A 20381-nucleotide genomic window follows, 5' to 3' on the forward strand; every position below is an offset into this window, starting at 1 on the left:
CCTCCCCGTAAGTTGCGGAAGGAGGAGGAGGCAACCTTTCCAGAAGCTGATTGGCTACCGGTGACATCACTGTTTTCTAGAGGAAGAGCTAAGATCACGGAGTATTTTTGGAGCAGAGCAGAGCGTTGCACTCACCTGCCTGCAGCCCCAGCAGGTTTCCCAGTCCCCCGCCCCAAATCTTGCTTCAGGCTAAGTTTGAATTCCAGCCCCTCAGGGAAATACGGAGCGGGCCCAGCTGCTGCAGGAGCCTCCCCCACAACCCCACGGGCACCCAGATAGGGACAGAACCTGCCTCCCGGCATCCAGGAGCACAAAGGCTGGTCCTGGACCTAGAAGGAATGGATAAACCAGGCACCATGAGTGAGCAGGGGAAGCAACGTGTGTGCGCATGTATGCAATGTGTGTGTGAGAACAGCTCTTGATAGAAGGACGTGTGTGAGCGAGTACATGCAGATCGTGCACTGAGAGTGTATGTGTCTGTGCATTGCATATGTGTGCAGCACAGGCCTTGGAGGAGAAAAGGAGACATATAGGAGCCTGGGGGAAGAGGACGGAGCTATTCCCAGGGACGGGTTACACGACAGGGGACAGAGGTCGTCCACAGAAGGGGGCTCCTTCCCAGGGCTCTGGCCCCAGAGCCTAGGGCAGGAGGAAAAGCGGTGGGAAATGGCGGCTGCCCACCTCTAACAGTGAAGCTCAGCTCTGAAGCGCTCTGGCTGCTGGGGTTGAGAGCTCTAGGGGGCAATGCCAGGAGGCGGTCGCTCTGACATGGGTTCCCACAGTGCTGGCTGCTCATTTACACCTAGCACTCCTTCGCTCTCACTGCATGGCAATGAGGCAGCCTCTTTCACACTTCCCCCATCACTGGGGCTGGCTCCAGGTTTCCACCCCTACCCCCAGCCTGCCCCTGGGCTCAGGGCTGAGCACCCAACCCAAGGCCCACCCCAAGACATTCTGCCCCAGCCTGCATCTCTTCTCAAGGACCCTTTCCAGCAGGGAGGAGCAGCTGGAGAGAGGACACAGGGAGACAGGCATCCCAGAGGATAAGCAAGGCAACAAGAGCCGGAGCTTCCCCAGAAGAAGGCAGAGGGCTGGGAGCCCCGCCCACCACTCAGGCCAAGCCTCCTGGCTCCGAACTGGAAAATATTTATGAGCTTTCCTCATCTCTTCACCACACACGCACGCACGCACACACACACACAAACACACACAGCGTGTTCTCTCACTCTATCACCCACAAGCACTTCTCCCTACGCCTGATCCTTTCTGAGCCAAAGCATGTCTAATAAAACACTTTCTCCAGAAAGGCTCAAAGCAAAAAAGAAAGTAACTAGACTGGCAGTAGAGAGGGAAGAGGGGCTTGATGGAGGAGAGGGAGAAACTCAAACCTTGGAGGACACCAGACCCAATCAAGGAGTAAAAGAGATTCAAGAAGCAAGGAAGGAGAGAGACACCAAGATGGGCATAATGCAAACTGGACACAGGCAGAATCCAGCCTAGGGCAAGAGGGAGAACTCAAGGGTACAGAGGATTCAGCCACTGAGACACAGAAACACAGGCCTTCAAAGGACCCAGAACCAGGAGGGGGACAGAGCTGAGGCTGTTCCTTCAGGGAGCAGGTGGGCTTCTCCCCAGCAGGGCTGGCGGGAGCAAAGGCCCACTGGTTCTGCAGGGAGCAGAGGGGAGAGGGAGGTAGGGAGGGGGAGGGGAAGACAAGGATGGATATTGACCAGAGGTGGGGAGTGGCTGCAAGAGGGCGAGAGGCCCTCAGACCCTCCCCCATCACAGTAGCCCAAAGGGATGAGGCTGTACCCTCAGAGGGAAGCTGGCATCAGCAACGGTGAGGACAGCAGGAGGCCAGGAGGTGCCCGGGACCTCACACGCCATTGTAGAGAAGGCAGGAGCAGCAGTACCTGAGCCCAGCAAACCTGCATCTTGGGGCTCTGCCCAGCCCACTTTGGGCAGTTTCACCCACAGTAGGGAGGAGAAACAGGAGAGCACAGGGGCTTGAGGTGCGCCTGTGGTCTGGCTGACCTTTTGGGAAGCCCAGAGGGTACAAACTTCCTGCTCTCTGGGCCAGGTGGTCCCAGCAGGTGGCCCATTAGATCCCCTGTGGCCAAGAACAGGAGGCATCCAGGGCCTGGCACAGCCCCCATGCCTGACACTCACAACCTGCAGCTCTTCCGCCAGGGCACGGCAGCATGGAAACACTCTAAATACCAGAGGAGGCCTAGGTGCCAGGGCAGGCAGAGCTGCAGCTGCTGGCAAAGCTCACTTCCTCTAAAGACCTACTGCACTCCAGGCTTGGTGCTGGGCGTGTGACACGAACTCCATTTGTGCCCAAAATGCCCACCTGGCAGAGGTACAACCATCCCCATTTCACAAGAGAGCAAACTGGGAGGCTATCTGTCTCAGCCAAGTCACTCAGGGAGCAGATGGGGGAGTCAGGCTCCAGGTGCCCATAGTCATTCACACCACCCTGCTGGCCACAGGCCCAGGCACCAAGGCCTTTCCCCAACTGCTCCCAGAAACAGCCCCATTTTCTTCTGAGTCAGAGGTCAGCCCCTCCCACTGCATGCTCTGCACAGCTTCTGACAGCCAGACCCCTGCAGCCCAGGACTAGAGAAGGATGACCGGGCAGGCCTGTCTCAGAAGGCAGCTGGCCATCTCTGGCTGGCTCTGGGCTGAGCAGTGTCACTCTGCACGAGACTCAGGAGCTTCTGGCTGGGTCTGGCGGCGGCTGTGGTAAGGGGAAGACCACGGGGTGAGCACCAGCCTCCATAGCTCATAAATACAAGTCCTTACTGGAGCTTTCTCTTCCTCCTCCCCCCGCCCCCTCCTCCTCTGGGCACCAGACTCCCAAACCACAGGCCTGTTGTCTAATAATACCAGCGACAGCCACCGCCACCTCCATCTGCCAGCCTAAAAATAATCCCTGCTGAGTCCAAAAAAGGCACAGCCCCCAATAGTCCCCCAATCTCTCCTCCCTGACAAGCCAGGAGGCTCCAGGAGATTCCAGGAAGCCGGCAACTCAGGCTCCCCGGGAGCCTCCCACGGAGGTGCACACCCAGAAGGGTGGCAGGAGGAAAGCAGAGGACAGACTCCCCATGGCCCAAAGCAATGCTAAAAGCACTCTAAACTGTGAGATGGAGAAGAGGCCTGAGTCCAAAACATCAGACTGTGTCCTTGTTCTCATCTCCAGAAGGCAGGTGGGCTGGAGGTCATCTGGACATCATTCTGCCTCCAGCAAGGACCCCCACATGCAGCCCAGGCAGGTCCTCAGAGAAGTCCCCAGCTTCTACAGTCTCCCCATCACTGTCCTCACAGAGCTCCAGCCCCCACTCTGCATCAAACCTCTCAGCGTCCGAAGTCAGAGGTCAGGCGAGCCCAGACTTGCCCTGGCCAGGAAGCTTCCCATCTTCTGCACAGCAAGGCTTTGGGGAGGAAGGGGCAGGAACAAAAGCCTCCTTCCTCCTGTGGGTACCTCTCCTCCCTCACCATCCCGGCTGGGCTCCCCTTAGCAGCCCATGAGGCAGCGATGCTATTAGCAACCTTAATTTGCTCTTGGCTGGATTGTATTTCCAAAAGCCCTTTCCCCAGGAGCCACTGACAGGAAGCAGTCAGTAATTCAACCTCCGCTCTGCTCCTTTAATGGCTCCTCAGCAGAAAGGCAAAGCCACACCCCATCCCACCTCCTCCCCACCACCTGGGCAGAGGCCTGCACCCTGCCCTCACGCTCATGGCCATGTGGCCAAGTACACACCAGCTGGCACCACCAGGCCACATTCCTCAGATAAGGGGCCAGGTCACTAGACAAGTAAGTGGGAAATTAAAGCCCCATGTTTACCCACAGCAAAGCGTCAGCATTCCCTACTCTGAAGCCAGAAAATGAGGACAGTGGCTCATCTCGTAGACTTTGTGTAGATGAGCTGCTGTGCAAGCTGTCTGCCACAGACCGTCTCAGTGGTGCCTGTCACCAGAAGGGAGGTAAGGGGGTGGGGGAGCAGGGGCTAGAAGCACAGGCTGCGGGCACTATCCCTACCCTTTCTTCTCAGAAGGACAGTTAGGCTGGCTGGGATCTCCTCAAAGCCTTGGCCCACATGGAACTGTCCTCCAAAACCCTTATGGAGGCCCCATCTCTGCTCACCAGTCTCCTGCTTATTCACGCGAGAGAGAACACAAAAGCCGGAAGATTCCTAAGAAAAATAGGTCAGCTGCCTCGGGCAGACGGGGCTTGTACCCGTGGGCAGTGCCCCTGAGGGGGCCAGGCTACAAGCTGCCTCTCTGCAACCCCAGCACCCTCTCCAATCTCCCCAGGGACTCAGCCCCTTCACTCCTGAGTGTGCTGGGCTAACGGGCTCCTGAAGCCAGAGCCCACCTTGGCAAGACTGATTCCTTTCTGTGTCCCTGGGAGCTCTGCCTGGATTTGTCCCCTAAGCTTTCTCTCAGGACCTCAGACATCCTTCAATCCAGCCCCTGGGCTGAGCCTCCAACTTTGGGACTTCTGGGTTGCCTAGGCTCAGGTGTAGAGTAGGGGGATGAGGAAAGCAAGGCGTCACCTCTGAGTCTGGTCTTCCTGCCACCCATGGCACTCAGACGGGAGGGACCCCTTTCTTGTGCCTGGACACTAACTGTGCCCTGTCATGCTGCATTCTACATGTGCACGCACAAACACATGTGCACACATACAGGCATGCACATAAGGGCGTGTGCACACACCTCCAGACAGCGTGCACCCACCACCTCTCTCTGCACAATTCAGATCCACTCTTTGCCAGCTGTTTAACCCATCCCAGGGAGGAGACCAAAGAACACTGCTCCCCTGAGCCCAGGCCCCAGCCGAGGAGGCCACATGTGTGTAGGAGAGGGAGGGGACTTTCATAGAGAAGAGAAGGGCACTGACTCTCAGGCCTTGCCCACCTTGGGGCTTCTGTCCCTGTCCTTACTCCCTCAGCGCAGCACACAGGAAGGCCACGTGAGGCAGGCCTGAGAAAGAGAGGTCCAAGGGAGCAAAGAGAGCGGTAGCAGGGCGGCACGCTGGCTGGGGTGGGCAGAGGGGAGAGAGAAAAAGCAGGCACCAACAGAGCCAGTGCCAGGGCCGCGAAAGAGGTGGAGGCATAGATGCTGGGCTCCTGCATCTCCCCACGAGGCAGCCTCTGCTCCTTGCATAACCAGATTCCAGCTTTCTGTCTCAGAGCCACAGACATGAAACCACCAGCTCTGGGACTGACAACTCCAAGTCTAGCACGTGTGGGGCCTCAGGCAGCAGCTGAAAGCTGATTCTTCCCACTGTCCCTCTGCCATGCCCCTCTGACACATCCCCTCCCTCAGCTTCTCCCAGGGTACATGCTGCCAGACACACCCCTGCCTCCAGCGGTGTGTGCTGGGGACATGCATACACACATCACTTGGCCACTTCCTGAGCTAAGTCCTTTTCAGCTGATGGGCTGCCCACGAGGTCCTGCTGGCAGCTTCCAGGTCTAAACCTCCTCCCTCCAACCTCTAATGCCAAAAGGAAGAAGGGAGGGACAAGGCCAGGCAAAGGGTAGAGGGTACTGGTCCAGCTATCACCAGGATCTGAGTCAGAACCCCACTTTATTTGGGGACTCTGCAGTCAGGGATGATCCACGCAGAGAATCTGTAACAGACAGGAGGAGGCAGCCTTGGGAATGAAGGCCCAGACTTCCCTCCCCTGTCAGAGGCCCAGACTCAGCCAAGTATGGCCCAGGATCTTCCCCAAAGCTTGCTCAGGAAACGTCTGGGATGGCGACAGGCCACTCACCACCTTCCAGGCTCCAGATACCTCTCTTCTGCATACCCTCCCCAACCTCTCCACTGTCCTCACCCACCTCCCAGACACATAGGATTAAAGTCAAAAGGGGGAGTCTATGCCTACCTCTGTCCCAACCTGACACTGCCTGAGGGGGTCTGTCCCCTTTCAGCCCTCTGCCGGAGCAGCCCCTACATCAGCCAAACCCTAAGAGTGGCATCTCAAATTCTCTGCCCCTGAGGAATCTCCCAGGAAGTCGCCTCTGCCAGTCAGAGAACAGCTGAGCTCTCACACAGAGCCAGCATTTGAACACTGGCTGCTGTTTCTCACGCAAGCAGGCGCCTGCCACACAGGCCCCCTCTCCCTCCCTCCAGATGCTGTAGATGCTGTGATGCTAGGAGCGCTGGGCTCCTGGGCTCCCTGCATTCTTCCCACAAGCCTCTGGCCACTGACACAACTCCAGTTTTGCAGATCTTCCAAAGGACTTCCAAGCAGCATTCATGCCTTCCTCACATCTCCCTGGGATGCAGAGAAACAAGAGGCTCTCCCCAGTCAAGGTCAGGCGTGAAATGCACTTGGTTCCTGACAGTCAGCCTTCTGAACTTCCCCCCAAGACACTCCCAGCTACCAATGCCTTGAAAGGCCCAAGGAAAAGAAATTGAGAAGGGGCTTGGAACCCCACAGATATTCAAATTACAGTAATAAAAATAATAATGTTAACATTTATTTAGCACTTACTATATAACAGGTGGTCATTCATTTCTTTATAGCAACAATGTTCACAAACAAAACCCTACAAGCTCCTACTGTTAACCCCAATTTCCATTGACACAACTGACATTTAGACAGGTTGAGCAATTTGCCCAAGGTCACAGAGCCCACAAGTGGTAGAGCCAGAATTTGAATCCAGGCCTTCTGACTCTAGTCCTGGGTCCTTAACCACCACACACAGATCCTCTTTAGGCTACAAAGATCCCAAGACCAACAAGCCGTGGCAGGCAGGGGTGCACATCAAGCCATCCCAGACAGAAGGACCTCTCCACACCCAGAAAGAGGCATAACCTTCATGTCCAACAACCTGCAGTGTTGGGAAGTCCTTCCTTCTGTCTGGTCATTCTGTGTGTTGCTGCAAGATAAATCCACTGTCCTTTATTCTGTGCTTAAACTTGCAAAAATTTTCCATTCCCCTCACCTTGACTTCTCAGGTTTGGAGGCTATTTCAGAGACTCCCTTCAGTGCTTTTTTTATTCAAAGATACCAGCACATCCTTTTGTGCTTTCGGCGACAGTCCCACAGCAGGAACATACCAAAAAGTGGAGGGGAGGAAGATGAGGGCATTGGAAGACTACAGGGAAATCGGGGGAACGGAGGAGGCTGAGGCTGGAGACAGATTCTCCACACGGCTCAGCCCACCTCACAGGCATCCCCACTCCATAAGCTCCTGCAGTCGCCCTGGCCTCAGCTTTCCCGCCTGACAAATGGAGAGCTTTAAAACCATCCAAGTCACCAACACACCATTTAACAAAATCACCCTTCCCTTCGCGCTCCTCTGGTTCTGTTTTCAGACCCCTCAAATAGCAGGGGAGACACAGACAATTCCAGAAACTTTCTAAAATCGCTTCCCCCTCCTCCTACACACCCCTAGACAAGGTGTAATGAGAGGACCCTGTAAAAGGCGTCTCCTGCCAACCCCTTCTGCCCTTGGACCGCTGGGAGTGGGTTCTCTCCCTGGTGGGTCCTCCTGGCTGACTCCCACCCACCGACCGGAGCCATCTCCCGCAGCCATCTCTCCCGGCTTTATGAACTTGCCCGCAGCTGGGTCGTGTCCGCGCGCTGAGAACCGTGAGCTCAGAGTCCTGGCACCCTCCAGACTCCGCTCCTACTTCCATACAAGGGCTGAGAGCTGGGGGTGCCACCCAGAGGCTTGTAGGTCTCTTTGCCCGTCACCAAAGCAAAAGCCCGCGCGCTCACGCACGCATCACTCAACTCGCTGGCTTCCCTCTTGCCTCTTCTCAGCTCAGACGGGTTAAAAAAGAAAGAGAAAAACCTCCCTCCGCTCCAAGATGCAGCAGTGGGGACCCCCCTTCTCCGCCGCCCTCGCCCCTAGCCAGCTCTGCCACGCAGCCGGGGAGAGCGGCGTGGGGTCGGCCCAGCTGCGGCGCGCTCCCAGGGAACTTTTGCCTGGCCGGGGCCCAGGTGCGGCTAAGACAGGCGGAGACGCAGGCAGGGCTAGCCAAAGGCACACACTCCTCGGAGCCCGCCGAGGGACACCCCGCCCTTAACCAGCTCTTCTCCTCTCTTGGGGCTCCATGCGCACCCGCCCTGCGAAGAGGATCCGACCTCCAGGTGACAAGATGTGTGCTCAGAAGGGGTGCGAGCTGGTGCGGTGGGTGCCTGCAATGCCGAAACCCTGTCCCTTAGCCGTGGGTGCCGAGAGTCGCAAGGCTCTGGGTCGCGCCTCACTGCAAGGGCTCGCCCACGGAGCGGTGGCGTTGCGCGGAGCTCAAGCGTGCTGCAGCCTACCCGAAGGACCTGCAAACTCCCCGGTAGCCAGAGTTAGTAAAGCCACAGACTCCCCAGCGCTCAAGGAGGCGGCTGCTCCGTCAAAGGACACCGGGCTCCGCACGCGGGTGTGAAGCCCTAGGGCCGACGGCAGGCGAAGTCGACCCGGATCCCAAGGCATCCTTTCCTGAGTGCCCCGCAGCCTGAAGGCTCAGACCCCTTCCCGCCTAGCCCCTCTAGCCCGCGCGACCCCCGGCCCTCTCGGGCAGTGCCCCGGAGCGCGCCTGGCTCGAGCCCGAGCCCGAGCCTCGCCCGCGGAAAGGCGCGGCGCTTGGCGGGGCCGGGGAGCCCGAGGCGAGGAGGAAGGGCTGAGAGCGCCGGGGAGGGGCAGAGGAGGAACGCTGCACTTCAACTCACCTTGAGCCGCAAGACCTCGGGTGCTGATCACACTTGCTATCAAAGTGGCCACATACCAAATCATAGTACTACCGCGCGCCAGCCAAGAGCCTCATCCTATCGCAAAGTGCTCCTGCGCCCGCACACTTATCGCGCCCGAGCGCCTGCTCACGCCCGCGCGCGCCCGCCTACGCCCCGCGCCGGTGCTCCTGCAGCCCAGGCTGCCGGCTCTCCATCCCTCCGTGGCTCCGCTCGGCTCGGCGCGCAGCCTCCCCGGCCCCGGCGCAGCAGCACCTGCACTACTAGCCCGGGCGGAGCGCAGCCAGCTCCACGGTGAAACCTAGCCGGGCCGGGCCTCTGGGACCGCCCCCGCCGCCCGCCCATTGGGCACTGCCCACAAGCCTGGGGGCCGATTGGCTCTGATATCTGCCCGTCGTGGAGCGAAGGAGGCGAGCCCATTTCAAGGTGCGTTGAAGTGTGGCGAGCACAGAGCCGCAGAATCATGCGCATTGCCAGGGAGAAGGCGTTGTAGCGTCTCTCCTCTCTTCTGTTCTATGTTCACACTGCATGGCAAGTTTCTGGTGAAGGAAATGGTGGCTTCTTGGGCTTGCCAACGGGACCCTGGGAGTCTCATTTACCCCGCACAGGTCTGAGGGAACTCGCCCCCGCCCACGCAGGGAACCCAACATCCGGTTTCCATCCAGCAAAAAGCAGTTCCCGGGAGGACGATGCTAATTCAATGGTGGGGAAACCCAGGAACGGGCAGCCTGGGAAAGCTAGGGAACGTCCTTCGCTGGAGATCTTTTCAAAGAGGTCACGCGCTATCTCCCCCACCCCCACTCCTTTCTACTCACGGACACTCTTCCCTGGGCAACGCACCCCCTCCCACCCAAACGTGATATTAAGTTAAGCTCCATGCAGCCTGAAGGCAGGGGGATGACTAAAATGACCTCCACAAGTCACTAAGATTTAGAATGAGTCACTGGCACTCCTCAGCACTTTCAACTGCGGCAGTGTCACGACCCCCTCTGGGACACACGTACACACAGACTGCCACCCCCGGGGCAGGGCATCGTTGCTCATCATTACTAAATCTCAACTTTGACCAATAAAAGTTGGGGTTTGTTTTTTTTTTTTTCCTTCTCCTAAAAACGGCTTTCTCCTCATGCACAAGATTCCTTCCCTCCCCACCTAACTGGGAACCTAGCCCCATCTCGGCAGCGGGAAGCCAAGATGGGTTTGCGGAGCAGTTTAGAGGTTTGGGATGGAGACACCCAGGGAAAGGGAAAGGTGGGTTTTTTATTCCTACAGAGGAAGATAGATGAGGCAACTAGAAGGTTGCGTATTTCCCAATCTCTCTGCTCTAACCTCTACTCGTCCCCTCCCCCAATACAGTTGCATTTGCAGAAGAAATAAATGAGCGTCATGGAAACATCTACTAGGAACAATCACCTCACACCAGCAAGCCTTCTGAGGCTGCAGTGAAGATACTTGTTCCTTCAAGGAGTGAAAGCAGTGGTGAGGGTGGCACAGCTCTCTAGGATGGGCTGTTGGCCAAGGAAGGGAGAAAGAGGGGAGAGAGGGACAGTCAGGAGTTTCACCCTCACAAAGCTCTCAATGGCCACAACGCAGTGGCTCTAGGACATGAAGCTCTTAAAAGAACAAGAAGGAGACTTGCTTGTGGGAAAATATACACACAACATGCATTAAAAGTGGCCTGGAGTTCTGGAGGAACAGCCTTCCCTGAAACCCCAGCCCACTTAACTCATTGCCAGCCAGGAGATGGGAACCTGGGACCCCCAGCAGAGTAGCAAATACATTGGTAAAGTTTTAGCATCTGGCTGTAATCTGAAGATTGAATAATCCCCTACCCTAACCACCTACTCCAGCTGTGCAAACATACTCAAGATGCATAATTCTGGGGATATAGCTCCCTAAGCCATTGCTTTAGGTTCTCCTTCTTTGCCAAGATGCCTTTCTTGGGGATATGAAGTGAGTTGGAAACTCTAGGCCCCCACTGATGTTCTAATTGCCAGCAATCATGCCCAAGAACAACTCCACCCTCAACATAAACCTGCTCACACGTACACGTAGTTTCCCATGGCCCTAGGGCCATAAAGCCTTACTGGGATCCATTTGCAGAACTGGTGATAACAGGATTCTTCTCCTTCCAAAACCCCTAAGGAGCTAACTGGACAAGAGAGAAATGCTGGATTCCCAAAGGCTAGCCCCAGTTCTATAAACAAGGCAGAGGAGTGGGAAGCATCTGTGCTCAGAGAAACATTCTTATAGTGGCCTTCAGGGTAAGGGAAAGGATGGAGCCACTGTCATCAACCATCCTGATTTTTTTTTTGGGTGGCCATCTTCTTTGTCCTCCTCAGTGTGGTGGTTTCTGCTAGGGAATTAAAACTGTCAGGTTGGAAGGAAAAAATATATATAAAGAGCTTTAGAGCATGAGTTGGGTTGAGAAGAGTTTCAAAGGAACCATCTAAAAAGATTAAACGTCTTTTGGATACGTCTATTGGAAATGGAGCGGAACAGTGAGTGAAGGCAGAGAGGAAAAGGAAGAAAGTTGAGACACAAAGGGAAAAGTTAGCATTATCATCTCAGACATCTCTCACTTTTATTTCATATCAGCTCTAAAGAGATATACTGTCAGGTCACAGTGAGAAATGAGACTAATTAAATCTTTCCCTCTTGACATATATCTAATCTCTGGACCCAGAAAGGATGGCAACCCCATTCCCTGGCATGGACACATCCAGTGGAGTATTCAGGGTGAGCATGGGGCCCAGCTGTCCAAGAGGGCCACGAGAGAAGAATGTGAGCCACTCCTATGAGCAGCTCCAAAGTGTCCGTGATTAGTGATCGATGTCACTAATAAATGCAGTGTATTTACATCGGGTATGGGAGTATATGTCATTCCTTCTTCTTTTTTGAAATGCGAAATTCTAGTCTTATCAGTTAGTCCCTGAAAAAACACATCTAGCCACCTACCTACACAACCCCAAAGGCCCTTGGTGGGAGAATGAGAAAGGTAGCCAACAGAAGCTTTAAGTCTAGAAGAGGAGACTATCCTTGCTCCCTCCTCATCCACTGAGCAAGTAGGACTCAAAAACAATAGTTCACTTACCTGTCACCTCCTACCTTCTTCAGTGGCTCCAGACCTCTTTGTAGAATCTAGGTTAGGACAGTTTTTGGGAGAGCTACTTGTGAGGAAGAAAGACAGCTCTAAATCAAAGCAATTTATCCAAAATGAGCACCAAAGACATAAGTAGTGTTTATGCAGTTGGGGAACTATATCAGTTATCTTGCCATATAAAAACCATCCTCAAATATAGTGACTTAAAACAACGAGTCATTTGTTTGCTAACAAATCTATAATTTGGGCAGGGCTTGGTGAGGACAGCTCTTTTCTACCTCATATGGTATCTGACCAACTTGGGGATGGAAGCTGTACTTTCAAGATGGCTCCCTCACAGGGCGAGCACGTTGATGCTGGCTCTTAGCCAGGACCAGAGGCAAAGCTGTAGTTTCTCCATGTGGGCTTCTCCACAGGCTGCTTGGGCTTCCTCACAGCATGGGGTCTGGGTTCCAAGAGCTGGCAATCGCAGTAGATCCAGGTGGAAGATGTATTACCCTTTATGTTCTAGCCTTGGAAGATGTATAGCATCACTTACACAAGACTCAAAACCCTGCCCCAATTCCAAGGCAGAGAATGTAGATCCCTACATCCCAATAGGAGCAGTGTCCACCTCCAATTTTAAAAGGTCATGGGATAGGAGGTAATGTTGCAGCCATTTGGGGGTGACACAATCTTCCATGAAAACAGCCTCCAAAATTAAGACAAAAATGAACTTTAGAGGAAATCTAGAAAGGAAGGGTTTGCAAGCAGTATCTAGATCTTAGTATTTTCTCACTTCAATTCATGCTGCTGCTGCCAGCCCCAGGCACACAGGGATGTGAGCCTGACCCTTATAAAAGTCCAGCCCATTTGTGAAGCAAATCCTTTCACCTTGTTTTCTCTTAGTACACGAGAGACCAGTCAGTGTGTTTTAAAAGAACTTGGAAGGAGAGAAGAAAATAAACAAAGGAAATTGGATTTCCGAAATAGAAGTATCTAATCTTAAGATCTGATAAAGAAGTAGAGAAAAGCTTTATAGGATCCGCAAACCTTCTTATCATAAGCATTTTCCAGCTAGGCTCAGAATGCTCACAGACCTTTGCAGGCACCTTGCTTGGCTTCCTTCTCTCCCACATCCCTGCTTGTCCCTTGGGCAGGTGGCCTTTGGACATAAATTGTTTTTATGGACTCAAGTAGCTATTCTAACAATCCACTTTGCCCTCTCCAAAAATAAATTCCTGAAGACTTTTTCTTATTAAAACTCTAAATTCATTATGATTCAAATTTCCCAGAATATCCAGTGTTCCCCTACCTGGTTGCAATTTCCCAGAAGGCTACATATTGGTTAGGTGCTAGTGAGTGGCCCAGAGACAGATCCAGTTCTTCCTGGCTTAAGACACCTGTTCCAATCATGATAGGATCATTTTAAGGTATCTCATCCAGATGAGTCCCCAAGCATGGGAAGTGGGTCTACCAGAACCCCACCTGTTCCAGAGGGACAGTAGGACATTCCTTAACTGTACACTAACCATCATTGCATATGGTAGATACAGCACACCTGTGAGCAGGTGCAAGCTTATGCTCCCACAACCTGCCCATACATCTACAGAGCAGAATTCCCTCAACTGAGCCTTAAGTCAGAGTTCTTAAAGACAGGGTTGTGGCATCTTACTTAGAAATTAATTGATACAGAAACCAGTTCCTGGAATTTTAGCCAGACTATATTCATTTCTTATCTGGCTGAAAAGGGAACAAATTCTTGCCCAGGGAAGAAACCTATCCATGATTGAGGATAAGTTTATCTGAAAACCAGATAGATAGCCCTTTCAGCCATAACAACCCCTCTTTCTTCTTGGCTTTCCAGACCAGCTCTAAACAATCTCAGAAAAGACATATTTCATGTTTTTGTGGCTTAATCTGAGAATGCAGAAGGGAGGTTCTCTGCTTCTCATCAAGTTTTTCCCACAGGACTCGATGCCCTAATGGCAGTCCTCCTCGTGAGGAGAAATATGCTGTTCAGTCTCCAGCAACCCCTCACCTTTCCAAGGGCTGTGTCATGGAAAATGATTCACAGGACTCCTGGGCAGCTCTGCCCTACCTGAGTATGCCCTTGCCTGCCCAGGGCTGAAGGCCTCAGCAGCGAGGTGCTGGAACAGCTGGGCATCAGTGGCCCCCACTTACTCACTCTGGCATTCAGAAGCCTGAAAGACAGCTAGGAGTCAGGGCTCTGCCGAACCATCCCAGCCCTGACCCTAGCAAGTTGGGGATCTGGGTCATTCTTTTTTCTGAATTATACTTTCTCTATCTGTAGAAGGTAGTAGGAATGAACGTCTGCAGGAGAAAGGAATCTGAAGGTTCTTATGTGCTGTTTCTGTCACAGACTCTCGAACAGTCTCAACTATTAGTCCAATGCTGTGCCCCTGTTACATTACTTTGGAGGAAGATCAGACCTGGCCTTATCCCAAAGACTCTTGATTGACCAGAGATTCTAGTATGGTATGGAAGCTTCCATAGAGGCACATGGAGTTGTGGCTTGGAGCAGCTGGCATCGTTGAAATTGGAAAAAAGTTGATGTGAGCAAAGGATCAGGAAGATGTGGGGAATCAGCCAAGGATTAGGTCATGCTAGAATGCAAGAAATGGAGAGATCAAGGACGTAGGCTCAAGAAGCAGCAGGAGAAGGAATTCTCCAATTAACAAGCAGCCACTGAACACCAATTTGCAGTCAGCACTGTGCTAGGCATTGAGGAGGACACAAAAGTGACAAGTCACAATCCCTATTACTCAGGAGCTCAGCATCTGGTTGGAAGGAAACACTTGTAACATGTAATAAACTTGTCAACATGGAACCTGGAGACAGATGGTGACCCAGTCTTGAACTTCCATAGAGCCTCAAGAAGGTGGAGATGGTGGGGATGGGCAAGAGCTGAGTGACGGAAATGAAAGAGGAGCTAAATCTTAAAGAAACGAGAAGGAGAGACAGGGTAAAACAAGGCATTACAGTCAAGGAAAACTGCTGGTCTATAACCCCGTGAGGGCAAAGAGCTGCTCTGTCTAGGTTTCTGCTCTCTAGTACCCCGAGGGCCTACTGCGTAGTGCACGTTCAATGGAGCTTCATGAGGAATGAACGCACAGAAGTGGTAACAAGGGGGAATGGCACAAGGAAGAAGCCTTCATGTTTGGAGCAGAGACTGTGTTAGGGGAAATGAGGAAATAGGTCAGCTAGGAAAGGTGAGAAGGAGGAGTAGGCAGATAGGAGTAACACGAGTGAGTGTAGGGTTAGTTAGAGAGGGAAGGAGGGAGGTGAAGAAAAGGCTGAAGAGAAAGCATCTCTCTTGGCTCAAATAAAACCAAGGGGCAAAGCCAGCCCAGATGGCCTAGTGGTTAAAGTTCAGCATGCTCAACTTCAGCAGCCCAGGTTCCATTCCCAGGTGGGGACCACACCACCCATCTGCCAGTAGTCATGCTGTGGTGGCAGCTCACATAGAAGAACTAGAAGGACTTAGAACTTACGCAACTATGTACCAGGGCTTTGGCGAGGAAAAAAAAGAGAGAAAGGAAGATTGGCAACGATGTTAGCTTAGGGAGAATCTTTCCCAGCTTGAAAAAAAAGTAAACTTCATGTTTGACTTTCTGTAGCACTCTCTTTACATATCTCACTTTAAAAACAAAATAAACAAAAAACACCCCAAAGGGCAAAGCGGCGGGGGATGGGGAGGGACAAGAGGCCCAGGCAATGGTGTAGGAAGGGGCTGTGCCTCTGCTTTGGACCCACAGATGGATAGGCTGGGATGAGAGAAGAGAATAGACTCTGGAGCTGCAGCTGGAGGGCTGGGGGGAGTCTATTTCTGGCACACATTTGACCCCCGGACCTCTCATTCTTGGGCCCCTCCACACTTAGTCCTCAACCCTCACACAAAAGGGCCTTGTGCAAGAGTGCTAGGAGACACTAATGCATCTTTATTCCATTGCTTCCCCCTCCACCCCTTCCCCAGAACCTTGGCATGAGCATCGCTCTAGCAGGTGCAGGAAACAGGAAGAGAGGGGCTGGGAAGCAGACACGAGCCAGAGGTCTCCAGTCGCCATTACTCCCTGCTGCCTCCTCTCTGACTCTCCTCCTCAGCTGCTCCCCTTTCCTCACCCCCTGCCCCTTTGTGCCTGTCCTCATCCTTCTTTCACTGCCTCCTCTATCTTCTCAATTTTCTCTCTCTCTCTTCCTCTCTGTTCTTCCCCTTGTTGGGTTTCAGAGTGGCACGGAATGCCTAGAGACAGAACTGGATTTATTCTTGGAAAAAACATCCATGACAGAGGGTGGCACAGCAACAAGTTTCCATGGTTCCTGGACACAAGGTAAATATGGTATAAAGGAGAGATTACTGGACTCAGAATCAGAAAAGCTGTGTCCCATCCTTGCCTTTCCTCACCAACAGTATAACTTTAAGCAAGTTGTGTAACTTCCCTAAGCCTCACTGGGAATTCTGTGAATGTCCAGCCACTTAATGAGCAGCTGGTATTCACAAATATGGATTGAGTACCTATTGTGAGTCAAGCACTCTACTAGGTGCAAGCTGAGCAATGCAGACACTGCTTGCCATCATAAAACTTACAGGTAATAGCCAATGGGGTTGCTCAGAAGAACAGTGTGCTAAAGGTTAGCATGGTGGCTGGTCCACAGCAGGTGTTCAGGAGGCCCTGTACACAGGAGGTACACTAGAAGCCCAGAGAGGAGAGCAGTCTGGCCTCTATATGCCCCAAAGGATGTAGCTGCCACGGCACCGGCACCGGCTAAGACAGTGCTGAACCTCTCACCTTGCTTGCCGTCTAGTATCTGTTTCTAGGTTGTTAGAAACTAGAGAGCAACAGGAGATAGTGAAGATTCATCCATGCAGGAGATAGGGTAGCCCAACCTTGGAAGGCCCAGCTGTACAGCAGATTCTGGTGTGTATGCTTGAGAAGTGTATGTTCCTGGAGGTAGGATGGGAGAAATATATAAACAGTGATGGGAACTATTTGGGAAAGGAAAAGAATTCATCCAGAGCCCTTACTTCTGAGGGCTTAGAAGCTAAGCTCCCTCCCTACTCCCTTTCTAGGAAACCAACTTGGAAAAGCCTGTGGGCTTGGGGGTGGTCACAGCTGCCCAGGAAGCCCAGGGCACGAGGGTTTTGTGGGAGGAGGCCAGTCGAGGCTCTGAAAAGAGAGTCTCATAGGGAATTCAGGACAATGAGCTGATAGAAGGAGGAATGTGGAGAGAAGGGGGACAAAGGGGCAGGCTGCCGTGACGGCTGCTCTCCTGGCAACTTCCCAAGGTTAATGGAAGGGCACCAAGAAGCCCCTGCAACATCCCAACAAGAGGGAGGCTGGTGTGAAAAGAGCATTTGCTGTGAGGAGAAGGGGCCTTTCTCTGCCCTAGACTGCTGTTCCTTTGTGGAGGTTCTTTGAGGCATGAGCCTTGCAAAAAACCGTGGGGTAGGATGGGGGAAGAGTGGATGGTCTGCCATTCATCATCCAGGCAAATGGTTTACCCCTGGCAGACAAGAATGAGGTCAGTGGATGGTTTAGCTGCCTTTAGACCCCAAGATGACAGTAGCTTGGAAATGTCTATATGTGGAATTCCAGAATCCGACCGTACCCCATGAATTATGGATATTTAGAGAAAGGCACAAAGGGAGAGAAGGGGAGAAGGGTGAGTATTAACTGAAAATTAGGCAGTACTTTTAGGAGACAATCAGGAATTCACAGTGTAGAGGAAAGTGTTAGCACTTCCCAAGCTTCGGGCCCTGCCTCTCAGTTGGAGGGTTTGCTATAATAAGAATGGCAAGGCTTTTATCATATGGTATGTTAGTACATCTAAACCCACGTCTCTCCACAAACACACACACAAGCAATGCATTGCACACACACCCATTGTAGGGACTCAGACACATATGCAAAATCACACACATAAATGCAGGGCACTCTTGCGCATGCATTGACAGGTAGAATCTCTTCAGATAACCACACATAGGTCGCATGTACATCTGTACTTATCTACAGAGTCCATATCCTCTTAAACTGCTCATATGGGCAAGTGTATGCCAGATCCTCGTGCATCACAAGGCTAACACACACCAACTCATAGTTCATATTTACCTGGGTCCTCCTGCTTTCTCACACCAGAATTCTCAGCATGGATGTCCCTAGAACATTCTTCTCTTCTTACCTAAGTCACTTCCCAAGGAGACTTGTCCACATGAAATCCACCTTCCTCAGACTCACCCAGAGCTCTGTGTCCACGTTTCCCTAGGCTTCCCCCTAATTCTTGTCTCCCAGGTACCCAGCTCCCCAGTCCCCCACTTGTTACAGACACTAGGTAACAGCCACCAGCAGGTGGCACCAGCAGGAGCCTCATGTAACCAGGATTGGTATTAATGAGAACAAATCCACATTTCTGGGAGGAGAAGCAGTCATGCCGGGGTATAACCCTCCTTCCTGTGTCCGGGGCCAAGCCCAGTAAATGGATCTACCAAGAGCACCAGGTCAAGGAAAACCACTCCCAAGGGAGAGGAGAGAGGGGACAAAAGATTGGGATTCTCAGAGAAGATGAGAAGCTGAAGATTAGAGATAGCAAAGAGGAAGGAGGAGCAGAGAGCCAGCTTCTGTGTGATCTGTCACAGCTTTGGACATACATGTGCTCATGTTTTGTGTGCACATGTGTTACTGTTTGCATGCACATTTGAGTGCTTTACCCTAATGCTGGTGAGTTACTTACATGTCAGTGGATACGGAAGAAGTAGGTGTGAATAGGCTTGAGACTGCAGGTGTGTGTGTGTGTGGTATGTGTGTGTGCACCTGTGTGTGCTGCTGCATGTGGTGCAGCTCAGGGAGGAGTAAAGATGAAGCCAAGCAAAGTAGACTGACTCCTCACAACTACGGGACCACCAGCACCACACACACCACAGTTGTTAGCCCTCTCCTACACACTCTCCACACCACACACACTCCCGGGACACACACACTCTCACACCACCTACGCAGACAGGTGCTGTGCCGCCACATACAGACCTGCCCGCCCACACACTTTCGCACATATACACGGGCCCTGTACAGAACCACAGGGATACATATAGATGCAGCCAAGATGCACACCAACGCCCAGGCACACAGCAGCTCCACATGCCCATGCACGTATGTGCACTCTTGCGCACTCTGCTATATCTGTAAATTCTCAGTGCCCCCCAATCCCCGGAAAGTGGGAGAGACGCATTAATAGAGAGGAGATGACTCCTATCCTGTACAGCATGCTAATTTATGTGCCTCTAGGGGTCAGAGAGAGGAGTGAAATCTGAGAGCCCCCTTGTCTGAGGATGGTGGGAGTGCGGAGAACAACCCTCTACACACCCCTCTGCGGGTCCTGAGCAGCAGCGGTACCTCCTCGCCCCACCGGTCCTACTGAGGCTCCTCAGCACTGTGGACAGCGCCTCAACCAGCAGGGACCTGCGGTCACGGAGCAGTTCTCAGAGGTTCGGGACACTGGAGCTCCCTTCTCTGCATCCAGAAGAGCAACTGGAGTCAGATACATTCAAGTCCCATCTCCTCTGAATTTGGAGTCTTATAGAACAGGGGATAAAAATACCTGCTTCTCAGGGCTGTTGTGAGAATCAAATGGCTTGTAGACCATCCATCTCCTAGCACTGTGCCTGGCACGTACTAGAGGAAACTCTGGTTTCCAGCCCCATGAACTTCCAGACCAGGAGGTGAACAGTCTGTGCAAAGAATATTGATTTGTTTGGTCATACAGCATTACCATGTTGTGGAACTAGAGTCGGGTGATCTGGGTTCAAGCTCCAACCTTGCCAGATTTTAGCTCTGAGACCTAGGTATATCACTTACCTCATCTGAGTCTCAGTTTCCACTTTTACTGACCTGGAATAATAACCATAACAATAGCTAACACTAATTGAGCTTCCCACATGCCAGGCCCTGTTATAAGCACTTTACAAAGATTAAATCATTAAATCCTCATGACATTAAGTGAAACAATTGGTTATTATCCCTATTTTAAAGAAGAAGAAGTGAAAGCACTTGCCTAAAATCACACCAATTGTAGGGGCAGAGACAGGATTGGGACCCAGGCAACCTGCCTCCAGAATCTGTGTTCTTAACCATGACACTACACTGCCTCCTTCACAGTGTGTCATGTGCGTCAAATGACATCATGGGTATAAAAGGAGTTCAAAGACTGAAAAGCATTATACAAATGTGAGGGTATATTGTTATGCATCGTAGCCTGGCTCATGCTATGAGTAATTGCACCAGGAGTGAGAATTGAGATGAATACAGGAAACAGAAGGGGGACAGGTGCCATCTGGGATTGGTACATCACACCAAGAAGAGAGAAATGGGTAGAGAATGGACATAAAGGGGCCAGCAGTGACGAGCATCCTTGTGTGGCTTTTCACTCTTAGTCCATTACTAGCTTGGAGGTCAAACTATTTTGTAGAACATTAAGATCATTTTCAAGTCACCCTGAAATTTTCCTCTAAACTCCAACCAATGTCTCACCAGCTCCTTTTCCCCTGTACCCTCCATCACCACTCCTCAGCCACAGTCC

General features: G+C 52.3%; 1 protein-coding gene across 10 annotated transcripts in view; it reads right to left on the reverse strand.

Moving 5' to 3' along the window:
- Nucleotides 1-9011, reverse strand: part of IGSF9B (immunoglobulin superfamily member 9B) — a 59855-nt gene extending 50844 nt beyond the window's left edge. For 8 of the 10 annotated variants that reach the window (XR_011440897.1, XR_011440898.1, XR_011440900.1 and 5 more), the window contains exon 1: nt 8690-9011. Coding sequence is in view for 4 of the 10 variants with exons in the window: in XM_005611726.4 (XP_005611783.2) it covers nt 8690-8753 (64 nt within the window). In the remaining 6 variants the exon portion in view is untranslated. Of the gene's footprint in view, nt 1-3354; nt 3597-8087; nt 8623-8689 lie in introns of those variants that run through there. The other 2 variants (XM_070273922.1, XM_070273924.1) reach the window with 2 other exon arrangements.
- Between the last annotated feature and the right edge of the window lie 11370 nt (nt 9012-20381).

The sequence above is a fragment of the Equus caballus genome, chromosome 7 (assembly GCF_041296265.1).
Source record: "Equus caballus isolate H_3958 breed thoroughbred chromosome 7, TB-T2T, whole genome shotgun sequence".
In the NCBI taxonomy this organism is placed as follows: domain Eukaryota; kingdom Metazoa; phylum Chordata; class Mammalia; order Perissodactyla; family Equidae; genus Equus; species Equus caballus.